The sequence below is a fragment of the Oncorhynchus nerka genome, linkage group LG20 (assembly GCF_034236695.1).
Source record: "Oncorhynchus nerka isolate Pitt River linkage group LG20, Oner_Uvic_2.0, whole genome shotgun sequence".
NCBI lineage: Eukaryota > Metazoa > Chordata > Actinopteri > Salmoniformes > Salmonidae > Oncorhynchus > Oncorhynchus nerka.
This window is the reverse complement of record NC_088415.1, coordinates 56,924,749-56,947,489: the sequence shown is the minus strand read 5'-3', so window position 1 is coordinate 56,947,489 and position 22,741 is coordinate 56,924,749. Positions and strand designations below refer to the sequence as shown.

Genomic DNA, 22,741 nt, shown 5'->3' with positions numbered 1-22,741 from the left:
CTGCAAAAAAACAGGGCAAAGGGATACACAGGCAAAAACCTACAGTCTGCTTTACACCAGACACTGAGAGGAATTCACCTTTCAGTAGGACAATAACTTACAGCACAAGGCCAAATCTACACTGGAGTTGCTCACCAAGAAGATATTGAATGTTCCTAAGGTGCCAAGTTACAGTTTTTACTTAAATCTGCTTGAAATAGACTTGAGACTTGAGAATGGCTGTCTAGCCATGATCAACAACCAACTTGACAGAGCTTGAAGAATTTTGAGAAGAATAATAGGCAAATATTGCACAATCAAGGTGTGTAATGCTCTTAGAGACTTACCCAGAAACACTCAGAGCTGGAATGCATGCCAAAATGTGTTTATGTATGGACTCAGGGAGCTGAATACTTAAGCAACAACTATATTTTAGTTATTAGTACATTTTTATTCATCTTATAAAAAGAAAAACGTATATTTTTTGGTCCGCCTTGACGTTAGAGTATTTTGTGTAGATTGTTGACAAAAACTGACAATTCAATCCATTTAAATCCCACCTTGTAACAATAAATTGTGACAAAATCCAAGGGGTCTGAATACTTTTGCAAGGCACTGTATATATAATTAGATAAAGACGAAGATGATGAAATAACAGGGTGTCTGAACAGTGATCTGCTTACCTTCCCCAGTAGGACCACCATCTTGTGTCTCCAGCGTCCTTTGTTGAGTGAAGCAACTCGGATCCATAGGTTGAGCTGAGAGTTGTACATCCACACGTCTCTGCCGTTGATACGGCCCCCTGGAAAACACACACAACACCGTTAGCCTTGACACTGAGTGACTTAGGATGATGTTAGCCCACTAAACTCAAGCCTAGGCATTAACTCTGAGAGCTAGCCAGAGTGTTAGGCAAAGTTACTCAACACGTGAGTGTAGTTTACCGAACCGTCTCTGCTACACCAGTGTTTTTTAGCTAACTTGTCATCGTCTTTGGTTGTTTTCACTAATCTCAAATGTAATTGTATTGACACACAGCAATAGCCCAAAAAAACAAGCCTGTATCTACCCCAAAATAAGCCCTTGGTTCCGATTCAAACCAATTTCATCTAATAAAGACATTTCTTCATAAATAGAATAAGTTGATCTTGAGCAACATCCAAATTGTGAATGGGTTATGTATTTGGGTTGAAATGTCAAGGCCACATTTAGTAAGGCACAGCTGACACTAAGTACGGTTACATGCACACAATAAACCCGATTATTGTGGATAGTCAGATTAATATAATAATTTGATTTAAACGTTTACATGCTCTGCAAGAATGATTTCCCTAATAATGATGTTTACATGAACACAAGCTACCTGACGGCACTCTGATAAATGCAGGGAAAAAATTGCAAATCAATATGTATGTTCGACCACAGTGAGCATGTTATTTTTGGGAAGCGCATTTGATTCCGACATATAAAGTTTGTATATGAAAACGACTTCTAAGATGCAAACATTCAGGAGGCTCACTCAGCTGGTGCTAACACGTGCAGATCAAAAATACTGCCATTTAAGGTGTTAACATGTCCTAAGAATTAAAAAGATTGCTCAGAAACCAGGTGTTTTGTGAATCATCTGCCTACTGCCAGTTTAATATAAAAAGTATTACTGTGCTATGTGTGCATGTACACATACTCACTGACTTATCTGAGCGAAAGGTTTGAGCTAGGCTTTATGGGCAATCCTGCTGATCAAAGTGTACTTCGACACGGAGCAAACAACACACACGTATGTCACGAACACACAAGCACCATGGCTCTTTACAGGTGCTTACAAACACAACATGCATGACACAACCACGCGCAACCAGACCTTTTACAGGACCTTCAAACATAGCACATACGTATAGCACATGCATACCCCTGCCTAGCACAAGACTTTAAATGAGAAACAGGATGTCTTCATTTTCTATAAAGCAGCAGTCGGATTACTTCCCCTACTGCCGGTCTCTACCCACTCCCGGTTTAAGAATGTATTCTTTTATATTCTCTTCAGTGAGAAGGAACAACAACAGTGTAGCTATTAAGGCAACCAGGTTACAGACATCTCTCTCTCTCTCTCCCTCCCTCCCTCCCTCCCTCCCCCTCTCCCTCCCTCCCTCCCTCCCTCCCTCCCTCTCTCCCCCTCCCTCTCTCCCCCTCCCTCTCTCCCCCTCTCTCTCTCTCTCTCAGCCTGAGTCAATCAAAAGGCCCCACTGATCCTTGCGAAAAACCAAGACACGGCACTGAACAAACACTACTTTTTTGCGAACACAAGAGAGAAACCAAGACACGGCACTGAACAAACACTACTTTTTTGCGAACACAAGAGAGAAGCCAAGACACGGCACTGAACAAACACTACTTAGAGAAACAAAGATACGGCACTGAACAAACACTACTTTTTTGCTAACACAAGAGAGAAACAAAGGGCTATAGAATAAAGCCGTAAAAACACCAGGAAAAGTTATATATTTTAAGGAAGAGAGGTGCAAACTTTAACTTAGAAGCAGTAAAGTACTGTACATTAGTTCCCTCTGGAGTAATATGAAGATGTTGGGAGATTGACATGAATGCTGAGTGTCCAAGAAAGAAACCCTCTTCAGAATCATCCTTCTAAACAAATAGATGGTTCAGTGTTTGGGAGGCTATGTTGAGAGAGATGAACAACAATAAGCAAGTAAACCAGGCGATAAGTCATATTGTGACATAAAAACATATCCAATAGCATAATCATGTGTCTTAATTACAATATATGATACATAAAATATAATTGCTAAGCTTTAAAAGATCAGAAGTCCCATCTACATTTCCCCCCTCCAGTTCTAAACTGAGATGCCCCAACTGACAGGAGGAGCAGCTGATTTAATAAAAGGACTTAACATAGTATAATAGTTGGGCTTATCGTCTAACAACGAAATTAAATGATTTCTCAATCCGTCACAGTCTGTTGGGCTTAGAATGGGTGTTTAACCATAATTAAGAAAGGGTGGCTGTGTACGCCAGTAAACAGCAACATACAGTGCCTTGCGAAAGTATTCGGCCCCCTTGAACTTTGCGACCTTTTGCCACATTTCAGGTTTCAAACATAAAGATATAAAACTGTATTTTTTTGTGAAGAATCAACAACAAGTGGGACACAATCATGAAGTGGAACGACATTTATTGGATATTTCAAACTTTTTTAACAAATCAAAAACTGAAAAATTGGGCGTGCAAAATTATTCAGCCCCTTTACTTTCAGTGCAGCAAACTCTCTCCAGAAGTTCAGTGAGGATCTCTGAATGATCCAATGTTGACCTAAATGACTAATGATGAAGTGAAGATGAATGATAAATACAATCCACCTGTGTGTAATCTGTTGGTATCTTTTGGGACTCGCCAAGACAGTTAACTAGTTATGTTCATATGTCCGTTGAGATAAATCCCTCCTATATGTGAAATTATGTCTGAAACATAATAATACGTGGCTGCCACCTGCCACCTATTTTAGGTGAAGATTAGGGAAAGGACACAAGAAGTCATGTTATCAGTAATAGTACACAGCCATTGTTACTTTTTAGGGGTATGGGACTATTGTATAACCCTCTAATAGTTGTGTCTGTCTGTCATTCAGAACACAAGGTATTGATGACTACCCTATAGGCCCCTATCGGTCTCCAAAAAACAAACAAAGCATATGACACGAACCAGTTTTCTAGACAAAAAAAGCCTCAAATACTTCATGACATTGAACTCATAAGCCTTTCAAACCAGGTCTGTTCTCACAGGAAGCAAGTGTTGGTCACATACTCCTAATCATGAGATCGTAGAGAGGAACAAACTTGCACGCTAAAAATACCCCTTAGGAAATGTCAAGGAGAGGGGCATCAAGAAAAGAATGGCACTGGAGTGAATAGCAACCGTTTTACGGGCTCATGACAAATTGCGCTATTTTGTCATTTTTGCGCTGATCTGAACTTTTTTTGTACATAATGTTTCCTCCATTTCCTATGATTGAAAACAGCTTCTGGCATTAATACAGGACAAAGATCAAATCCCACAACACCGGCTCTGATGCTCATCGGATGTGTCAGTGGTTACAGACTATCACGGATTACAAAGGGGAACCCAGCCGCGAGCTTCCCTGTGACGCGAGCCTACCAGATGAGCTAAATGCCTTCAGGTAACCAATACTGAACCATGCATGAGAGCACCAGATGTTCCGGACAACTGTGTAATCCTGCTCTCCGTAGCCGAAGTTAACATTCACAAGGCCGCAGGGCCAGGTGAATTACCAGGACGCGTACTCAGCGCATGCGCGGACCAGCCTGACATTTTAAACCTCTCCCTGACCCAGTCTGTAATACCTACATGTTTCAAGCGGACCACCATAGCCCCTGTGCCCAACATCGCCAAGGTAACCTGTCTTAATCAAATGGCTACCCAGACTATTTGCATTGACTGCCCTTTTTTTTGCACTGGCTCTATACATACTCACTGGACTCTACCCACAAACTCACACATACTACACTGACACACACACACTACTCTGTTCATTATCTATCCTGATTGCCTAGTCACTTTTACCCCTACCTACATGTATATACACTATATGTACAAAACTATATGTACACCCCTTCCAATTTGTGGATTTGGCTATTTCAGCAACACCCATTACTGACAGGTATATACAATTGAGCACACAGCCATGCAATCTCCATAGGAAATCATTGGCAGTAGAATGGCCTTACTGAAGAGCTCAGTAACTTTCAACGTGGCACCGTCATAGGATGCCACCTTTCCAACAAGTCAGTTTGTCAAGTTTCTGCCCTGCTAGAACTGCCCGTGTCAACTATAAGTGCTGTTATTGTGAAGTGGAAACGTCTAGGAGCAACAACGGCTCAGCCGTGAAGTGGTAGGCCAAACAAGCTCACAGAACAGGACTGCCGAGTGCTGAAGCACGTAGCGTGTAAAAATTGTCTGTCCTAGGGTGCAACATTCACTAACAAATTCCAAACTGCCTCAGGAATTAACGTAACAATAACTGTTTGTCGGGAGCTTCATCAAATACGTCAAATAGGGGAGAGGTGTTGTGCCATGAGGTGTTGCTCTTACATTTAAGGTTTTTACGGGTTTTTTAAAGCCAGGTTTGATGTTCACTTGAGCAATCCGAGATGAAAGGTAGTTCCATGCAATCAGTCTCTCCTTTACTTTTAGCCAAGAGAGACCGGCATGCATACAGTGAAGAACACATTTTTCTAGGTCCTTCTTTGCAGCACCTGAGCATATGACTGGGCAGTAATCAAGATAAGATCAAACTTGGCACTGCAGGACTTGTTTTGTGGAGTGGGGTGCCAAAAAAGCACAGCATCTCTTTATCACGGACAGACCTCTCCCCATCTTTTTAACCATTTAATCAATGTGTTTTTACCATGAAAGTTTTTGTATCCAACGTAACACCAAGTAATTTAGTCTCCTCAACATGCTCAACAGCCACATTATTCACATTATCAGATTTAGTGGAGGTTTAGAAATGAGGGAAAACTTGTACCAAATACAATGCTTTTAGTTTTAGAGATGTTCAGGATTAGTTTATTACTGACCATCCATTCTAAAACAGATGTAAACTTTTTGTTTAGGGTTGCAGTGATTTCACTAGACGTGGTTGCTTACGTGTATAATGTTGAATCATTAGCATACATAGACACACAGGCTTCTGTGATATGGCAGAGTTTGAAAGCCAATAACTAGTTATGGTCAATAACATCAAAAGCAGCACTAAAAATCTATCAATACAGCTCCCACAATCTTGTTGTAATTCATTTCTTTCAACCATTCATCAATCATTTGTGTCAGTCCCGTCATTTGTGTTGTTATCAAGCATGCTAAAAGTCAATCAAATGTATTTATAAAGCCCTTCTTACATCAGCTGTCACAAAGTGCTGTACAGAAACCCAGTGTCGTGTCTTTGGCTATGCCGGATTAAGTGATACGACATGCTATTCTATAAAATCCTTTCTCCGTAATTAATATTACCTGATTTAGCTAATCATGAAAATATAATTAACTAGAGGCACCACAAAATAATATTTATAGAGCTGTTATCTTCCGAATAAACTCTTAAAGACCTAGTAATATTTTACATAAATAGCAGTCAATATTAATCGTCACCTTAATTCAGTCTCATCTGAAAGTTGTAAATTCTTGTAAATCTTCACGAACCCTGGCTAACAAGTTGAATCAGCAATACAAAATTGGGTTAAATATTTATTTACTAAATACTTAACTAATCACACAGAATTACATAAACACAGAATGAATTATACCTTGATGACAAATTAAGTCATAAAGGAAATTGTCCCTAGCGGGCGGAACAGATATGACAGTTGGTTACACAAAAGAAAAGGGGCTGGGATTGAGTGAAAGAGCGGGAAGACTGAGGAACAAAGGGCGAAGCTGTGCTATCGTAAATACAGTATCTTATGCATTCTAAATTACCGCCCATTTGGAAAAGGAAAATGCAATAAATATTTACTCTGAGCTGCACTTGGGTAGATTGGTGGTAGATGGAAGGCCGTGTTGCCCAACCGAGACCTTTGAAGAATGTCTCTGGTGGTAAATGTAATACGTTGTAGTAACGTCGTTGTGTGATAGGACGGGATACTCTGTCTGTTCTTTCCTAGCCTTCGTTTGCAGCTGCTGTTGCTAACTCAACGGCTAGGAGGTATCACTTCTGTAGTAAATAAGAGTTCAAAGTTCATACCATTCGCAACCAAAGCTCACGCTGAGGTTGGCTTCGTTCTGTAGTTATTATCTTAACCATTCTGACATCGGATCGTTGTCCTCACATCCTCGGAACAGGAGGTTACATTTTCGTCAAGGCTTTATATAGTGGAGCGAGAAGGGTGTGTTTGAAAAGTTGTATAACCCATGTCTCTTCACAGGGGCGGGCCACTGACTGAGCAGAGCCCAAATCTCTCATTTGGAAGCTAAAATTACATTTAATCTCTTCACCAATCATTTTATATTCAAACATTTAAATTGAACAACAATTCCATGTGAATCCGATAACTCTGATGTGTAGACTTTCCACTGTAGAGTTTATGTCATCCTATCATTGATGACATCCTATCATTGTCTCAGATGACAACCGAACTGACATAATTTTCAGTAAGTACCACCGCATATGTTCAATTGGTTAGATTACCAGAATATAGTTCATTTCCCCCCACCTTCTGATGTTCCCAGATTCTCTATGTTAACCAAGGGGTTTTCAAATGTCACATCAGTAGGGTAGAGAGAGGAAAAAGGGGGGAAGAGGTATTTATGACTGTCATAAATTTACCCCAGGCCAACGTCATGACACCAGCCTAAAATCCCAAACAGCAAGCAATGCAGGTAAAGTATGTTATTAATTTGTTTACAGATAAATAGCAATTAATTTGTTTTTTTCCCCAAAGTTGTCTAAGAATCGGCAACAAGCCTATTGGTCGGCTGTTAGAACCAGTAAAGGGTGCTTTACCATTCTTGGGTCGTGGCATGACTTTGTCTTCCCTCCAGATCTGAGGACAAAAACATTCATCCATATCCAGATGAAAGATATGACAAATAGGAGTGGGAATATAGTCTGCTACCATCCTCAGTAGCTTTCCATCTAAGTTGTCAATACCAGGTGGTTTCTCATTATTGATGGACAACAATAATTTGTCCACCTTACCCACACTAACTTTACAAAACTCTAAATGACAAGCAAAAATGTTCCCATTCCCGTCTCTTCTGTAGATGTTATATCCTTGTATTGCTACTGCTGTATCATCAAAGGAATTATCTAAGTGGGTCTCAGAGAGGGCTTATACAGTTAAAGTCGGAAGTTTACATACACTAAGGTTGGAGTCATTAAAACTCATTTTTCAACCACTTTACACATTTCTTGTTAACAAACTATAGTTTTGGCAAGTTGGTTAGGACATCTACTTTGTGCATGACACAAGTCATTTTTCCAACAATTGTTTACAGACAGATTATTTCACTGTATCATAATTCCAGTGGGTCAGAGGTTTACATACAATAAGTTGACTATGCCTTCAAACAGCTTGGAAGATTCCAGAAAAATAATGTCATGGCTTTAGAAGCTTCTGATAGGCTAATTGACCATTTGAGTCAATTGGAGGTGTACCTGTGGATGTATTTCAAGGCCTACCTTCAAACTAAGTGCCCCAATGCTTGACATCATGGGAAAATCAAAATAAATCAGCCAAGACCTGAGAAAAAAAATTGGTTCAAGTCTGGTTCATCCTTGGGATCAATTTCCAAAAGCCTGAAGGTACCATGTTCATCTGTACAAACAATAGTACGCAAGTATAAACACCTTGGGACCAGGCAGCCATCATACCGACTCAGGAAGAGATACGTTCTGTCTCCTAGAGATGAACGTACTTTGGTGTGAAAATTGCAAATCAATCCCAATTACACCACCTCTGTAAGGAGGAATGGGCCATACTTCACCCAACGTATTGTGGGAAGCTTGTGGAAGGCTACCCAAAACATTTGACCCAAGTTAAACAATTTAAAGGCAATCCTACCAAATACTAATTGAGTTTATATCAAACTACTGACCCACTGGGAATGTGATGAAAGAAATACAAGCTGAAAGAAATAATTCTCTCTACTATTATTCTGACATTTCACATTTTTAAATAAAGTGGTGATCCTAACTGACCTAAGACAGGGATTTTTTACTAGGATTAAATGTTAGTAATTGTGAAAAACTGAGTTTTATGAATGTTATCTGTTGTTAGGAAGTTATTGATTTCATTAACCTTATTTCTAAGGCTACATACAGTATACTAATATGGGCTATTTTTAGCCCTTTCCTGGGTAACTTATCAGAGATAGACATAATATAAGAATAAATAAAAAAGCATGAAAATAACTTTGTTCGGCCAATAAAGTCAGTCAATCAGGCACTTGTGAGTGTCAGTTGGTGCAGTGTGTGTGTGTGTGTGTGTGTGTGTGTGTGTGTGTGTGTGTGTGTGATGTAGCCCTCTCACTTCTCCCAGATTTTTGGGAGGGAGGGTTGACAATTACCCTGCTGTAGCAAATCCCCACCGTCTCTGGCCGTTATTTTTTGCCTCTGGCACACAGTTTACGAGTAGTCCTTGTTGAGGAAGATGTTGGTTCCTCTCAAGTTCTTGGCTCTCTTCAGAGCAGCCATCTTATCCTTGAACCTTAGGAACTTGACCACTATTGGCCTCGGTCTGTCACCTGGGCTGGTTACAGGTTTTCCAGTCCCGTGGGCCGGTTACAGGTTTTCCAGTCCCGTGGGCCGGTTACAGGTTTTCCAGTCCCGTGGGCGTGCTCCACCTCAATTATCCTATGATCCATCTGCAGCTTTTTTGTGATAATATTTCTCAATTTCACCTCAGACTCTGTCCAGTTCACATGTAGAGACTCTGGTATGCCATCCACAACAATATTATTCCATCTGGACTGTCCCTCTAGAATAGATAATCTGTTTTCCCAGTCATTGTTAATAATGATTAACAGACTTTGCTGATGTCATCTCTCACAGACTTACAGTTTGTTGTCATCTTGCTACAACCCTTATTCAGGACACCCACCTCTTCCTGGTAGAACTACAAACTGTTGTTAAGGTCCTGGACATCTCGGGTCAGATCGTCCATTCTTTTGTTAGTTGAATGGACAATTATTTGGATAAAGCTCTTGAAGCTATTTTCCTGTTGCTGTGACAACTGCTTTTAGACATATTTTTGTTGATTTAAAAGATCACGCACCTGTGATAGAGAAACACTGTCCTCTCCATTAGCTTTTGACAGCATGGTAGCAACGTTGGCTACTACTGGTACTCCTTGCAGCTCAAGCCAGGACAGGTCGCAGGGCAGATGGACAACAGCAGTGATTTAAACAGCCACAAGCCCAGAACAATCCGCAGTCCCAGCCACAAGGGTTAACCATATCGCGGGCTGTGTTCAAACTGTCAAGGAAGCCTAGCCAGCTTGATAGCAGCTATGCTAGCAGACCAAGCAGCTTCAGATAAACGTGGCTAACTGTCGACTTTTCATACAGTATACATTCATATTATCAGGGAGAATACAGCCAAATTCAGCTAAGAAATGTTATATTCCTATCATACAAAACATGGTTGGTTTGGTTAACGTGGTCAAATGGCCACCCAAATGTCCCACTGACACCAGCTCAAGTATGGATTCCCACAATGGTGAGTGGAGAGGTGAACCGTTTGGTCATATTGATCATTGATAGTGAGTGTTGTGAGCTCAAGTATGCAGTCACTGTGGGAAAGACAGTCATGGCCAGGGTCATGTTTAGGGTTGATGCTGTGTGTGATGCTGATTCTGAGCCACATTCCCCTGTTCTTCCACACATGTCATTGCTAACGTCGCTAACTGTCGACAGTTGATACTGCATACATCTTCCTATCATACAAAACATGTCACTCAGGAGTCCAATAAAATTAACCGTTGATATTGATCATGTGGCATGACAATCACATAAAAGTTCACCTCAGGATTCCCTTAGAGGAGAGTTGACAGGCAAACTATTGGTCAGATATTGTGGTCATTGACAGTGAGTGTTGTGAGCTGAATTATGCGGTCAGTGTGGGAAAGACAGTCACGTCCAGGGTTAAGGTCGCAGTCAGTGACAGTAACGGTCCAGACAGACTGTAGGGTTCCATGCTCGTCTCATTCTGATCCTATTTCAGACGGGGCTTTAATGCAGCTGTACTGCTGCAGTGACACCCTCCAGAGAATGTGAGAGAGCCAGAGAGGGAAGGAGAGAGGGGGACAGAGGGAGAGAGAGAAACAGAAAGAGAGAGAGAGAGATTGATAGCTCACACGTGAGGACTTGGCACAAGTAGAGTACAAGACAAAAAAAATGTACTCTTTCCCTCTTGGGCAGACCGTGAACCTCTCTCTCTCTTTTTTCATTCTTTGTCTCTTTTCTCCCTGTACTTTGGCAGATTTGTACTTTTAGCATGTTTGTTATCTGAGGCTAATTCATTGCTTTTGAGGAAAAACAATCCCAATTAGCACCAATGCTATGATGTAAACCCCACAATGTACATTAAACCCAATACAACCTTTGTCAAAGTTGGATAGATTTCTATGTTTCTGTGATGATGGTTCTTTATTAGCCTATAGTTTCAGATCAGTTTGCAGCCAACTCCTCTAATGTGTTAGCTGTCATGACAAAATATATGTTTAAATGTTTGTTTACAGCTAATTCGAGCGAAAGCCTGGGGTATGGTATTTCAATAGAACCCATGCTGTTTTCATTAGGGAGTGTAGATGACGTTATTATACCGCTGCCCTGTTCAATTTGGGTCCAGTGAGGCTTTAAAAAGGGTATTTTGTGCCAAACTTGGCAGCACACTTCTCCCAGCATTAATCAGCCCGGTCAAAAGGCTATAAACACTCTGGGTAGAAGTTGCCCACTGACACAGATCTAGGATCAGCTAACCTTCCCTAAACACTAACCTCAACCATTAGAGGAAACATTTTAATATGACCATAGATCAAACTGTAGAAGCAACTTTATCCTTGAAAGCTATAAAGAGCAAAGAGCCATGTGACCCTGGCTCTTGGCCAATGGGAAGAGATGCGTGAGCTGGCCAATAAGGGCCTCCCTGGGCACCACGCCTGCAGAGTGTGTCCAGATGTTGCTCTTACATTTTCCTCTTTTTCAAACGGGCTGGGGTATAACAAATACGTGGCAAACGGCCATCACATTACTCCCTTTCCTTTACTCCACAGTGAGGGACCACATAGCTGAGGTACTCTTAAGGCTGCATATTAATAGGCTTTAATAGAGTTCTTCCCTTAATAGAGCTACAGTCTCCTTTCCTCCAATAGTGTTAAGTGGTTCCTTTCCTCGTCTTGTTTATTTTCAAGACAACTGATTAAGTGACAGCTATATGGTACAGACTTAACCAGTCTTTCTAGTTAAACAATGAAAGAGGGTTAATACTAATTTACCAATTGGAATTGGTGACTCCCATGAGTACTTCCTGATCTCTGTCATGACATAACCTATTCATTTTTTAAATAATCAATATGACATTCTTCCATGACTAATCCGTGTTGATCTCTCCTTAGGGTGGCAAGCAAAGGATGAGGAGCTCACCTGAGACCAGGATGTCGTTGCGGAGGGCACAGACGGCGTACTCTGACTTGGTGAACTCTGGGAGCTTGGCCAGGGACTTCCACTCTCCTGTCACAGGGTCGTAACATTCTGTGTAAGGCAAGTTGAACCCCCCCACCCTCTCACAGCCCCCCACCACCACGATCACCTCTGAGAAGCCTGTCGACCTGCAGAGAGGGAGAGAGAGAGAGAGAGAGAGAGAGAGAGAGAGAGAGAACAAGAATAGGAGAGGGGAAGAAAAGGTCACAATACAGGTGAGGTGGGGCAGTAATAAAACAACAGCACAGTGACAAGACACAACAAAATAACAAATAAACAAAACACTAGTTGCTGTGGAAAAATAAGTTAACACAGAAACACTACACAGAGCAACAATACACAACACAGCACCACTCCAGATGAACATACAGGTAATTAGAGATCGACCGATCAATCGGAATGGCCGATTAATTGGGGCCGATTTCAAGTTTTCATAACAATCGGAAATTGGTATTTTTTGGGGCGCCGATTTGCCGATTAAAATTCTAATTTTTTTTTAAACATTTATTTTTTATTTTTATACCTTTATTTAACTAGGCAAGTCAGTTAAGAACGCATTCTTATTTTCAATGACGGCGTAGGAACGGTGGGTTAACTGCCTCGTTCAGGGGCAGAACGACAGATTTTCACCTTGTCAGCTTGGGGGATCCAATCTTGCAACCTTACAGTTAAACTAGTCCAACGCAATATGACCTGCCTCTCTCTCGTTGCACTCCACAAGGAGACTGCCTGTTACGCGAATGCAGTAAGCCAAGGTAAGTTGCTAGCTAGCATTAAACATATCTTGTAAAAAACTATCAATCATAATCACTAGTTAACTACACATGGTTGATGATATTACTAGATATTATCTAGTGTGTCCTGCGTTGCATATCATTTGACTGAGCATACAAGCATACAAGTATCTAATTATCTGACTGAGCGGTGGTAGGCAGAAGCAGGCGCGTAAACATTAATTCAAACAGCACTTTAGTGCGTTTTGCCAGCAGCTCTTCGTTGTGCGTCAAGCATTGCGCTGTTTATAACTTCAAGCCTATAAACTCCCGAGATGAGGCTGGTGTAACCGAAGTGAAATGGCTAGCTAGTTAGCGCGCTAATAGCGTTTCAAACGTCACTCGCTCTGAGCCTTCCAGTAGTTGTTCCCCTTGCTCTGCATGGGTAACGTTGCTTCGATGGTGGCTGTTGTCGTTGTGTTGCTGGTTCGAGCCCAGGGAGGAGCGAGGAGAGGGACGGAAGCTATACTGTTACACTGGCAATACGAAAGTGCCTATAAGAACATCCAATAGTCAAAGGTTAATGAAATACAAAAGGTATAGAGGGAAATAGTCCAATAATAACTACAACCTAAAACTTCTTACCTGGGAATATTGAAGACTCATGTTAAAAGGAACCACCAGCTTTCATATGTTCTCAGGTTCTGAGCAAGGAACTGAAACGTTAGCTTTCTTACATAGCACATATTGCACTTTTACTTTCTTCTCCAACACTTTGTTTTTGCATTATTTAAACCCAATTGAACATGTTTCATTATTTACTTGAGGCTAAATTGATTTTATTGATGTATTATATTAAGTTAAAATAAGAGTTCATTCAGTATTGTTGTAATTGGCATTATTACAAATAAATAAATAAAAATCGGCCGAATAATCGGTATCGGCTTTCTTGGTCCGCCAATAATCGGGTATCGGCGTTGAAAAATCATAATCGGTCGACCTCTACAGGTAATAGTGGAAAAATGAGACAGCAACAAGACACAACCCAGCAACACCACAATACAGGCGAGTCAGTTTTGATTCATGACTAAAGTGAAAGAGAGAAGGCAGTATGCTGCACAGCTTTAGATTGGTAATTCACAACGTGTAATGTGTAATACTTTCCATGATTGTATTTGTCTGCCTGGCAAAATGCACAGTCTTCTTAAGAACAGAATTGACCTACTAAAGGCTCTACTCCACTGAATATCAATGACCTCAATAATACATCCAAATGCTTCCCAATTGGGCCTGTTTGGAAAGTGTATGCCAGGGCTATAGCATGATCCCCTTCAACTCCACGGTACTGTCAAAGAAACATTCATCTTTATAATTAAACTTCAAAACATCCCCACCTGGATGAAATGCTAAGCTAACTTGAAATCAAACTCAATGACATGCTAGTTAACAACGTGTTTTGTGCACTTTTGCCTATATTAGCCTATATTGTCCTAAATTCCCCACCTGTCTGGTAAAGATTAGCTCAGGTCAGACACATGTATGTGAGAGATCAATAGAGGGCAGTCAGACCCCCAGACTTTCCCCATGGGGACCATTTTGGGGTTTGGAGGGTGGAGAATGGAGATGGCATGCATCTGTTGGCAGGAGCTGAAACTCGTGACCCCCGAGGCTACACACACAGACAAAGACAAACATACAGGAGGCTCTATGTCTGGTCTGTTGTGATCTGCCTGGATACTGACACGGTACGCCTGAGAGAGACACGTCACCTCCCGGCTATCTAACTGACACCCAGAGTCAAATAATACTTAACAACTCCATAGACAAGAGAACAGCACTGTTTAAACCAGTGGCGTCTAAACAGCAGATCCTGTATGTATCTAGGTTGCTTTTTAAGAGCAATGGGAAATGATATGGATGAACTCAGAGGCACACACACTCACATGAACCACAGTATATTGTACACAAACAAACAACATTCAAATAAAGAGGACTGTATGTGACACACTGCTTCACTTCTGCTATTAAAACAAGATCCAACGCACATGTGGTTCAGGCTACGAATGCTTGCAACCTACCTATTCTGTCAGCAAACCGGAATGTGTATGGCTTTCCACCTCATGACACATTTCCATTTCAAAATGGGACTACAGAACAAACTAAACGAGTCTCTGTCTGCACAATAACACACAAGCAAAGGGTTATGAGTTCATGAACAAACCGTCTAGTGTGGAGGAGAAAACAGTGAACAGCGGGCACTGACATTCTACCTCAACTTTCTCTCGGTCTCATCTCTCTCCCTCACAGAAGAAAAGGTGGGTGGTTATTTGACCGAACTAAGAGTAAAGCTAAGATAAACGGCAGGTGTTTTCGTTTGCAAACAGACATTTCTAATACTTTGGGATCCGAGTTAATCTCCGTAAAATGAGTGTCAGATAAGTGACAAGCCAAGAGGAAATAGAAATGACCCATAATCTGCTTTCCAGCTCTCTGGCGAGGAAGAAGATAGATCTGGAACTGTACCGTACACAGTCACAACACTTCCTGTTTCAGCATATATGCCAAATAACAAATAAACTAAACACTAGACGCTGTGGAGAAATACAACAACAACACAGAAACACTACACAGAGCAACAACAATGTCACTTTACCCCGACCTACATGTACATATGACATCCATTACCTCAACTACCTTGTATCCCTGCACAGTGACTTGGTGCCGGTATTCCTTGTATATAGCCTCGTTATTGTTATTTTATTGTGATACTATTTCCTTTTCTTTGGTGGTAGTTTCTAACTCTGCATTGTTGGGAAAGGGCTTGTAAGTAAACATTTCAGAGTAATGTTGTATTCAGCCCCTGTCACAAATTAAATGTGACTTGATTTGAATGCACAACACAGCACCAGTCCAGAGAAACATACACAATACAGATAACTAGCCCTACTTAGATGTATCAGAACATTCGGTCCCAAAAGATGTTCCATATTCATTTATCCTTGAGGGAAAATAAAGTTGTATTGAATTGAATAGAAGAGAGTGACTAAGTTGGATCCCTCTGAACTACACCTCCCAGCATCCCCTGCACTATACCTGCGTGGGCGGGTTCTGGGTGACATCATCTCGTTGCCCAGTACGTGGTACCGTCGGGCCTCGTGGAGGAGCTGGTAGCACTCTGGAGCGGTCTGGATGATCTGATCTCCTTCCACTGTCTGGACAAAGTAGTTGGGGTGCAGCAGGGGCAGGCGGACATGGTGCAACAGTTCTTTAAGCACGGGCCTCCGGGGCTCAACACTGTGGTACACCCAGCGCATCACCGCCTCAAACACCACCTCCTCCTTCCCGATGGCCAGTTCGTCACTGCAGATGTACTCCTCCAGCTCGTCCCTCCTCAGGTCCAGGAACTCCTCGTGTTGGGCCACATCAGGGAAGCTGGCCAGGGCGTACGAGCGGCAGCGGCTGGCTAGCTGTTTCAGAGAGTGGGCATCTGCGAAGCGCTGGATGCCCAAGCAGTTGCAAGGGTCTAGTTGGTCTTCTAGGAACTTGGCGCAGGCTTCACGCAGCGTGGAGATCTGGAAAAGGCTGGAGGTCTCGAATAGGAACTGCACGTTGTCGGTGGTGATCTTGGCGCGGCCCGTGTAGACGTAGCTGAGGAAGGAGTCCATGGCCTCGGCCAGAATGCCATTGATCTCCACCAGCATCTCGCGTGACTCACGGTGGTCGTTGCAGAACATAGCGCGGAAGTAGGAGGAGCAGGCAGAGAGCACAGCGCGGTGGCAGGGGAACTCGCGGCCCTGCACGCTGATGACCACGTCGGTGAAGAGGCGGCTGTCGCGGAACTCATTGAACACCTGCAAAATGGCCTCTGAGTGGGAGGAGCCGGAGGAGAAGTCCAGCACTTCATTACCGGTCAGCGTCTTGGAGTCCACCTCGAACACCTTGGGGAGGGAGAAAAATTGTGATGATGAGTTTGATTTTATGGTCCAAAGTGGTGTTCCTGCATTGACTAGTAAACTAAGGGGGTGGGGAAGGGGGAATGTAACTGTGTGTTTATGTTTTATTGTTTTTATTATGTTTTACTATGTTTTAATTATGTTTTACTATGTTTTATAATGTTTACTATGTTTTTATTATATTTTAATATGTTTTTATTATGTTTTACTATGTTATTATTATGTTTTATTGTTTTTATTATGTTTTACTATGTTTTAATTATGTTTTACTTACTATGTTTTTATTATGTTTTATTGTTTTTATTATGTTTTATTATGTTTTTATTTGCCACTGGGGAATGATTGCTTCACATTGCACTTCTAATTGCTTTTCAAGACAAGATAAACACACTGGATTTACTATGTTTTATGTTTTACTATGTTTTTATTGTTTTATTGTTTTTATTTTGTTTTACAATGTTTTTATTATGTTTTATTGTTTTTATTATGTTTTATTATGTTTTTATTATGTTTTATTGTTTTTATTTTGTTTTTATTATGTTTTATTGTTTTACTATGTTTTTATGATGTTTTATTATGTTTTTATTATGTTTTATTGTTTTTATTTTGTTTTTATTATGTTTTATTGTTTTATTATGTTTTTATTATGTTTTATTGTTTTTATTATGTTTTTATTATGTTTTATTATGTTTTATTGTTTTTATTATGTTTTTATTATGTTTTATTATGTTTTTATTATGTTTTATTGTTTTATTGTTTTTATTATGTTTTATTGTTTTTATTATGTTTTATTGTGTTTTTATTATGTTTTATTGTTTTATTGTTTTAATTATGTTTTATTGTTTTTATTTGCCACTGGGGAATGATTGCTTCACATTGCACTTCTAATTGCTTTTCAAGACAAGATAAACACACTGGATTTAAAATCAACACAAATGCAACGCAGTATAATTTCAGTATAATGTTTCAATTTTTGGACAAAATAAACAGCTAAGATGAACTCTGAATTCTGATGAAATTAGTGGGTTTGGTGTGCACCTTTCGTTTGACAGCGGGGGAGTCCCGGGTCCCAGAGTCCTCCCTGTTCAGCCGTCTGCCCAGGATCAACACCATGGCTGCTGCTCTGTAGAACTACCGGATACCTGGAAGAAAGACAGAAAATCATTTATAAATTGGTAAATGAATGTGTGGATCAAGCTACTATTTACAGGTTTTACAGGCCTGTATGTTTAAATCAGATTATACCCGATACATTATAGAGAGAGAGAGAATGTTGTAAGCCTATATAAGTGTAAATCAGCTTATATGTTTTGCGTTAAACCCTATAGAACTGTAGATCTGATTATACATGTGTTATAGATGTGTTTTAAGCCTGTGTAACTCGAGATCAAATCGTACAATATATAAGTATAAATCAAGTTATACAAGCTACATGAACTTAAGCTTATCTTGAACCATTGTTGCTGTGATGAATTGGAGAAAAGAAGTACACAACAGAGGCAGTAGATATAAAGAAGTCATAAGGGAAACAACCTACTTTGCGCTTCAGTGAGAAGAGAACGAGTTGAACAAACAATTCCAAAGCCTTCAGGGTAGAGATGTAAGGTATCTTGCATCCCAATAGAGCAGTGGTTCTCAAACTTTTTATAGTTCCGAACCCCTACAAACATTCAACCTCCAGCTGCGCACCCCCTCCAGCACCAGGGTCAGCGCACTCTCAAATGTTGTTTTTTGCCATCATTGTAAGCCTGCCCCACACACACTATACAATAAATGTATTAAACATAAGAACGAGTGTGAGTTTTTGTCACAACCCGGCTCATAAGAAGTGACCAGGGCACAAATAATAATATAATAATAATCAATAATTTTGCTCTTTATTTAACCATCTTACATATAAAACCGTATTTGTTCATCGAAAATGGTGAATAACTCACCACAGGTTAATGAGAAGGGTGTTCTTGAAAGGATGCACATAACTCTGCATTGCTGGGTTGTATTGGAGAGGGTCTCAGTCTTAAATCATTTTCCACACACAGTCTGTGCCTGTATTTAGTTGTCATGCTAGTGAGGGCCGAGGATCCACTCTCACATAGGCACATGGTTGCAAAGGGCATCAGTGTCTTAACAGCACGATTTGCCAAAGCAGGACACTCTGAGCGCAGCCCAATCCAGAAATCTGGTGGTGGCTTCTGATTAAATTACATTTTCATAGAAGCGCTTGTTGCAATTTCGATGAGGCTCTCTTGTTCAGATATCGGTAAGTGGACTGGAGGCAGGGCATGGAAGGGATAATGGACCAAGTTGTTTGTGTCATCCGGGATTGCACACCCAACTCACTCAGGTGCTTCGCTATATCACATTTGACATTGTCCGTAAGCTTGAGTTCATTTGCACACACAAAAATCATACAATGATGGAAAGACCTGTGTGTTGTCCTTATTAATGCAGACAGAGAAGAACTCCAACTTCTTAATCATAGCCTCAATTTTGTCCCGCCCACATTGAATATAGTTGCGGAGAGTCCCTGTAATCCTAGATTCAGATCATTCAGGCGAGAAAAACATCACCCAGATAGACCAGTTGTGTGAGAAACTAGTCATCATGCAAGCAGTCAGACAAGTGAAAATTATGGTCAGTAAAGAAAACTTTAAGCTCGTCTCTCTATTAAAAAAAAAGTGTCAATACTTTGCCCCTTGATAACCAGCGCATTTCTGTATGTTGTAAAAGCTTTACATGGTCGCAGCCCATATCAGTGCATAGTGCAGAAAATACACGAGAGTTTAGGAACCTTGCTTTAACAAAGTCAACCATTACTAAGGTAGTGTCCAAAACATCTTTCAAGCTGTCAGGCATTCACTTGACAGCGAGAGCCTCTCGTGGATGCTGCAGTGTACCCAAGAGCCTCTAGGTGGATGCTGCAGTGTACCCAAGAGCCTCTAGGTGGATGCTGCAGTGTACCCAAGTGGCGTAGGGAGCAACTGCTTGCACGTGTGTTACCACTCCACTGTGTCTCCCTGTCATGGCTATTGCGCCATCAGTACAGATACCAACATGAGCAGCAGCTACGTTTGGCTACATACGGACCATTAGTGGAATTCCCGCGAGAGAGTAATGGTTAATGTGATCGGATGTTCATTATTTGACTAGGCTACCAGAATTTGACATTTGACATTCTTATTTCGCTTAATACTAGATGGTTTCATTTTATTTTTGGCAGCGAAACGAGGCTACTCGTTGTATAGCCCAAATGTATAGCCCCGTTGGAAAGTGGACGGGTTTAGACATTTCCAAATATCTCCTAAACCCTTCCTCTGGCTCTGTACTGAAGCAGTTGTGCGCCGGGGGCACAGTGCAACAGTTGACAAGGCCATAATCACAGAGACTATAGAGAGAGAGAGAGGTTGTTGTGCAACGGTAGCGGGGCCCAATTGCGTTTGTTGTGAAAGAAACCAGGTGAAGGAAAGACAGGCATCACGTCATCATGTTTTCAACAGTGGGCTAGCTATCTGCGAAGCCGGTTAAAACCGGGCCTACAGTCTTTTCAGCAGTGATCATCTAACTGCGTGGGCCGAACGGAAAGACTGACTGCCAAACCAGATCAATGTCAATCCATTCTGGGAGGGAGCATCGTCCTCCTCTTCTGAAGTATCTTTTGTTCACCTCCACAGAGTGGCAAGGCGGAGGGATATTAAACGGGTATAAAGTATACCATGTCTGTTCATCAACTCATACATTTTGTCTAATGTTTTCTGACTTTGGTAAGATGGTAAAAGTGAAACGGGAACACAGGAAGGCACGCACACACACACACCCACAGGCGTGGGCTATCCTATGACGATCTCAAACCATACACGTTTAATTACTTCTAAAAATGGAATCCTTCATAACAACTGCTTTCTCGTAAAGATAAAGAAGTTGACATTTGCTTGCATTGTCTTGGAGGCACCAGCATGTGCCCCGTCCCTCCATGAGCACCTACTGGACAGAGGTCGTTAATAAAGCGAATGCGTCTGGCTTTACTGATAAATTAGGCCATTCTCCCTCCAGGCTATATTTAACCTGGCACACACAGCCAGACGCACAAGCGGAACCTGTTAGCGTGTGCTTATCATTGTCCGTAGCACCTTCTTCTAATCAAGCAACACAAAGAAAGTCAGGTTTTGCCAGTGGCTCTAGCCTTTTGGGGGCCCTAAGCGGGATTTGGTTGGGGGGAGGCACCTCGCAAACAAAACATTTTAGTGGACCCCCTCTTGACTTCGGAGAGAAACATGAGTTTTAAAGTACATTTCCTGCAATTCTACACATTTTGCCATGCTGCGAAGATACATTTTTGCAGTTTTAAAGCTAATTTCCTGAAATTCTACACATTTTGCCATGACTTATGCCATGTTAATATGATATCTGAGTGAGAATGACTAACAAAATCAATGGGGCCCCTTGGAGGTCAGGGACCCTGGGCATGTGCCTTGGGTGTCCAGTCCGTATTTGGCCATGATTACTACAAGTTTAGATTGATTGCTGGCTGGACTAACTACCAATCTAAAAATTGTTAGCTGAAATGGCTAATTGAGTGGCTGTCAGTGACTGACACAAGGGAAAAATTGCTGATGCACAACCAAATATCGAAGTTGCACCTGATGAATTCTACTATTCTGACTCTCAATAATACAGTGAGAGCCCCCCCCCCCCCCCCCCCAGCAAAAAAAAGCCCAGCCCTGGCCATAAAGACACCAACAAAGTGTTCTATGCAGCTATCACTTATCTAGCCAGAGTGACCAAATGTCTATCTTGTCATGTGTCTTTTTTGAGAGATTCGTTTATAGGCTAATTCTAAATTGGGAATGGTCATATAGCCTAGGTATAATTACGCGCAATAAACAAGCAAATCACAAAATCTTTGAGCAGATGAAATTCTGATCAGGATTGACATATTATGCATCGTGGAATCGACCATTATAATGATTAAATGTCAATATTGATGCAGCAATTAATGGAACGTGAATGTCAAATCGTTTTTAATAAAATGCATGTAGCCATATGCACAATAACAACTGCAAAAAAGTTCAAACCCCGTGAGTTCTCTTTATGGCAGGCATTATAATCTCATAAATTATACATTAGCCTATCTGGTAGCTTTTGTTTTTATTGTCGATGACCTCTTCTCTTCAACCTTGAACGGTGCTTAATTATGCTTAGCTCAACAAAGGCACACCAAATTCACTTAAACAGGATACGACTATCCAGTGCCACATTTGAATACAAGAACGTATTGAAATACACGTAAAGTATTAAATACTATTTTTACAGTACGTTAGGACTAAATACCTTACCTTATCCTGGAGTTTTCGTATGAGCCGCCTCGGCTATTTCGAGTGCTGAAAAAAAACAAGAAAAAAGTTCTGAAAATGTTGATCCGAAAATTCTTGATCCAAAAATGGTATGATGGCAATGTTTCTTATACAAAAAAATATATGTATCTATGCCCCAGACATCATGATTTATTATGCTCGAGACAAAGAACTGTAACAAAGTGTAAACATCACACGGTCACATCCTCGGGATATGCCGACCTAGTCAACTAGAAATATTGGTGCTTATGGGTAGTGTATTTCAGTTGTGGAATCAGAAACAGCACTTCCCAACGTACCTTTGTCCTCCACGTGGCTGGTCTTTGTTTGCAAACACTCCCTTGACGTTGTCCACTTTTTCACAAAAACCCTTGAAACTTTGTTGTCAACACCGATTGAGTAATCGTGTACAGGATATTGCCTAATAGTAATCTAGGCCTAATGATTATTCATTGAGTCACGTATGCGCATGAGTTGGGAGACTAGTAAAGTATAAATCAGACATACTTCAGTAACT

At 41.0% G+C, this 22,741-nt stretch overlaps 1 protein-coding gene across 2 annotated transcripts in view; it reads right to left on the bottom strand.

Moving 5' to 3' along the window:
- Positions 1 to 22,644, bottom strand: part of LOC115102848 (kelch-like protein 24) — a 64,188-nt gene extending 41,544 nt beyond the window's left edge. The window contains exons 1-6 of one of the 2 annotated variants that reach the window (XM_029623222.2): positions 22,524 to 22,644; positions 22,207 to 22,251; positions 17,912 to 18,015; positions 16,014 to 16,858; positions 12,151 to 12,335; positions 663 to 781 (exon numbers count right to left, since the gene is read on the bottom strand). In XM_029623222.2, the coding sequence (XP_029479082.1) occupies positions 663 to 781; positions 12,151 to 12,335; positions 16,014 to 16,858; positions 17,912 to 17,986 (1,224 nt within the window). In that variant the 5' untranslated portion in view covers positions 17,987 to 18,015; positions 22,207 to 22,251; positions 22,524 to 22,644. Of the gene's footprint in view, positions 1 to 662; positions 782 to 12,150; positions 12,336 to 16,013; positions 16,859 to 17,911; positions 18,016 to 22,206; positions 22,487 to 22,523 lie in introns of those variants that run through there. The other variant, XM_029623221.2, reaches the window with a different exon arrangement.
- Between the last annotated feature and the right edge of the window lie 97 nt (positions 22,645 to 22,741).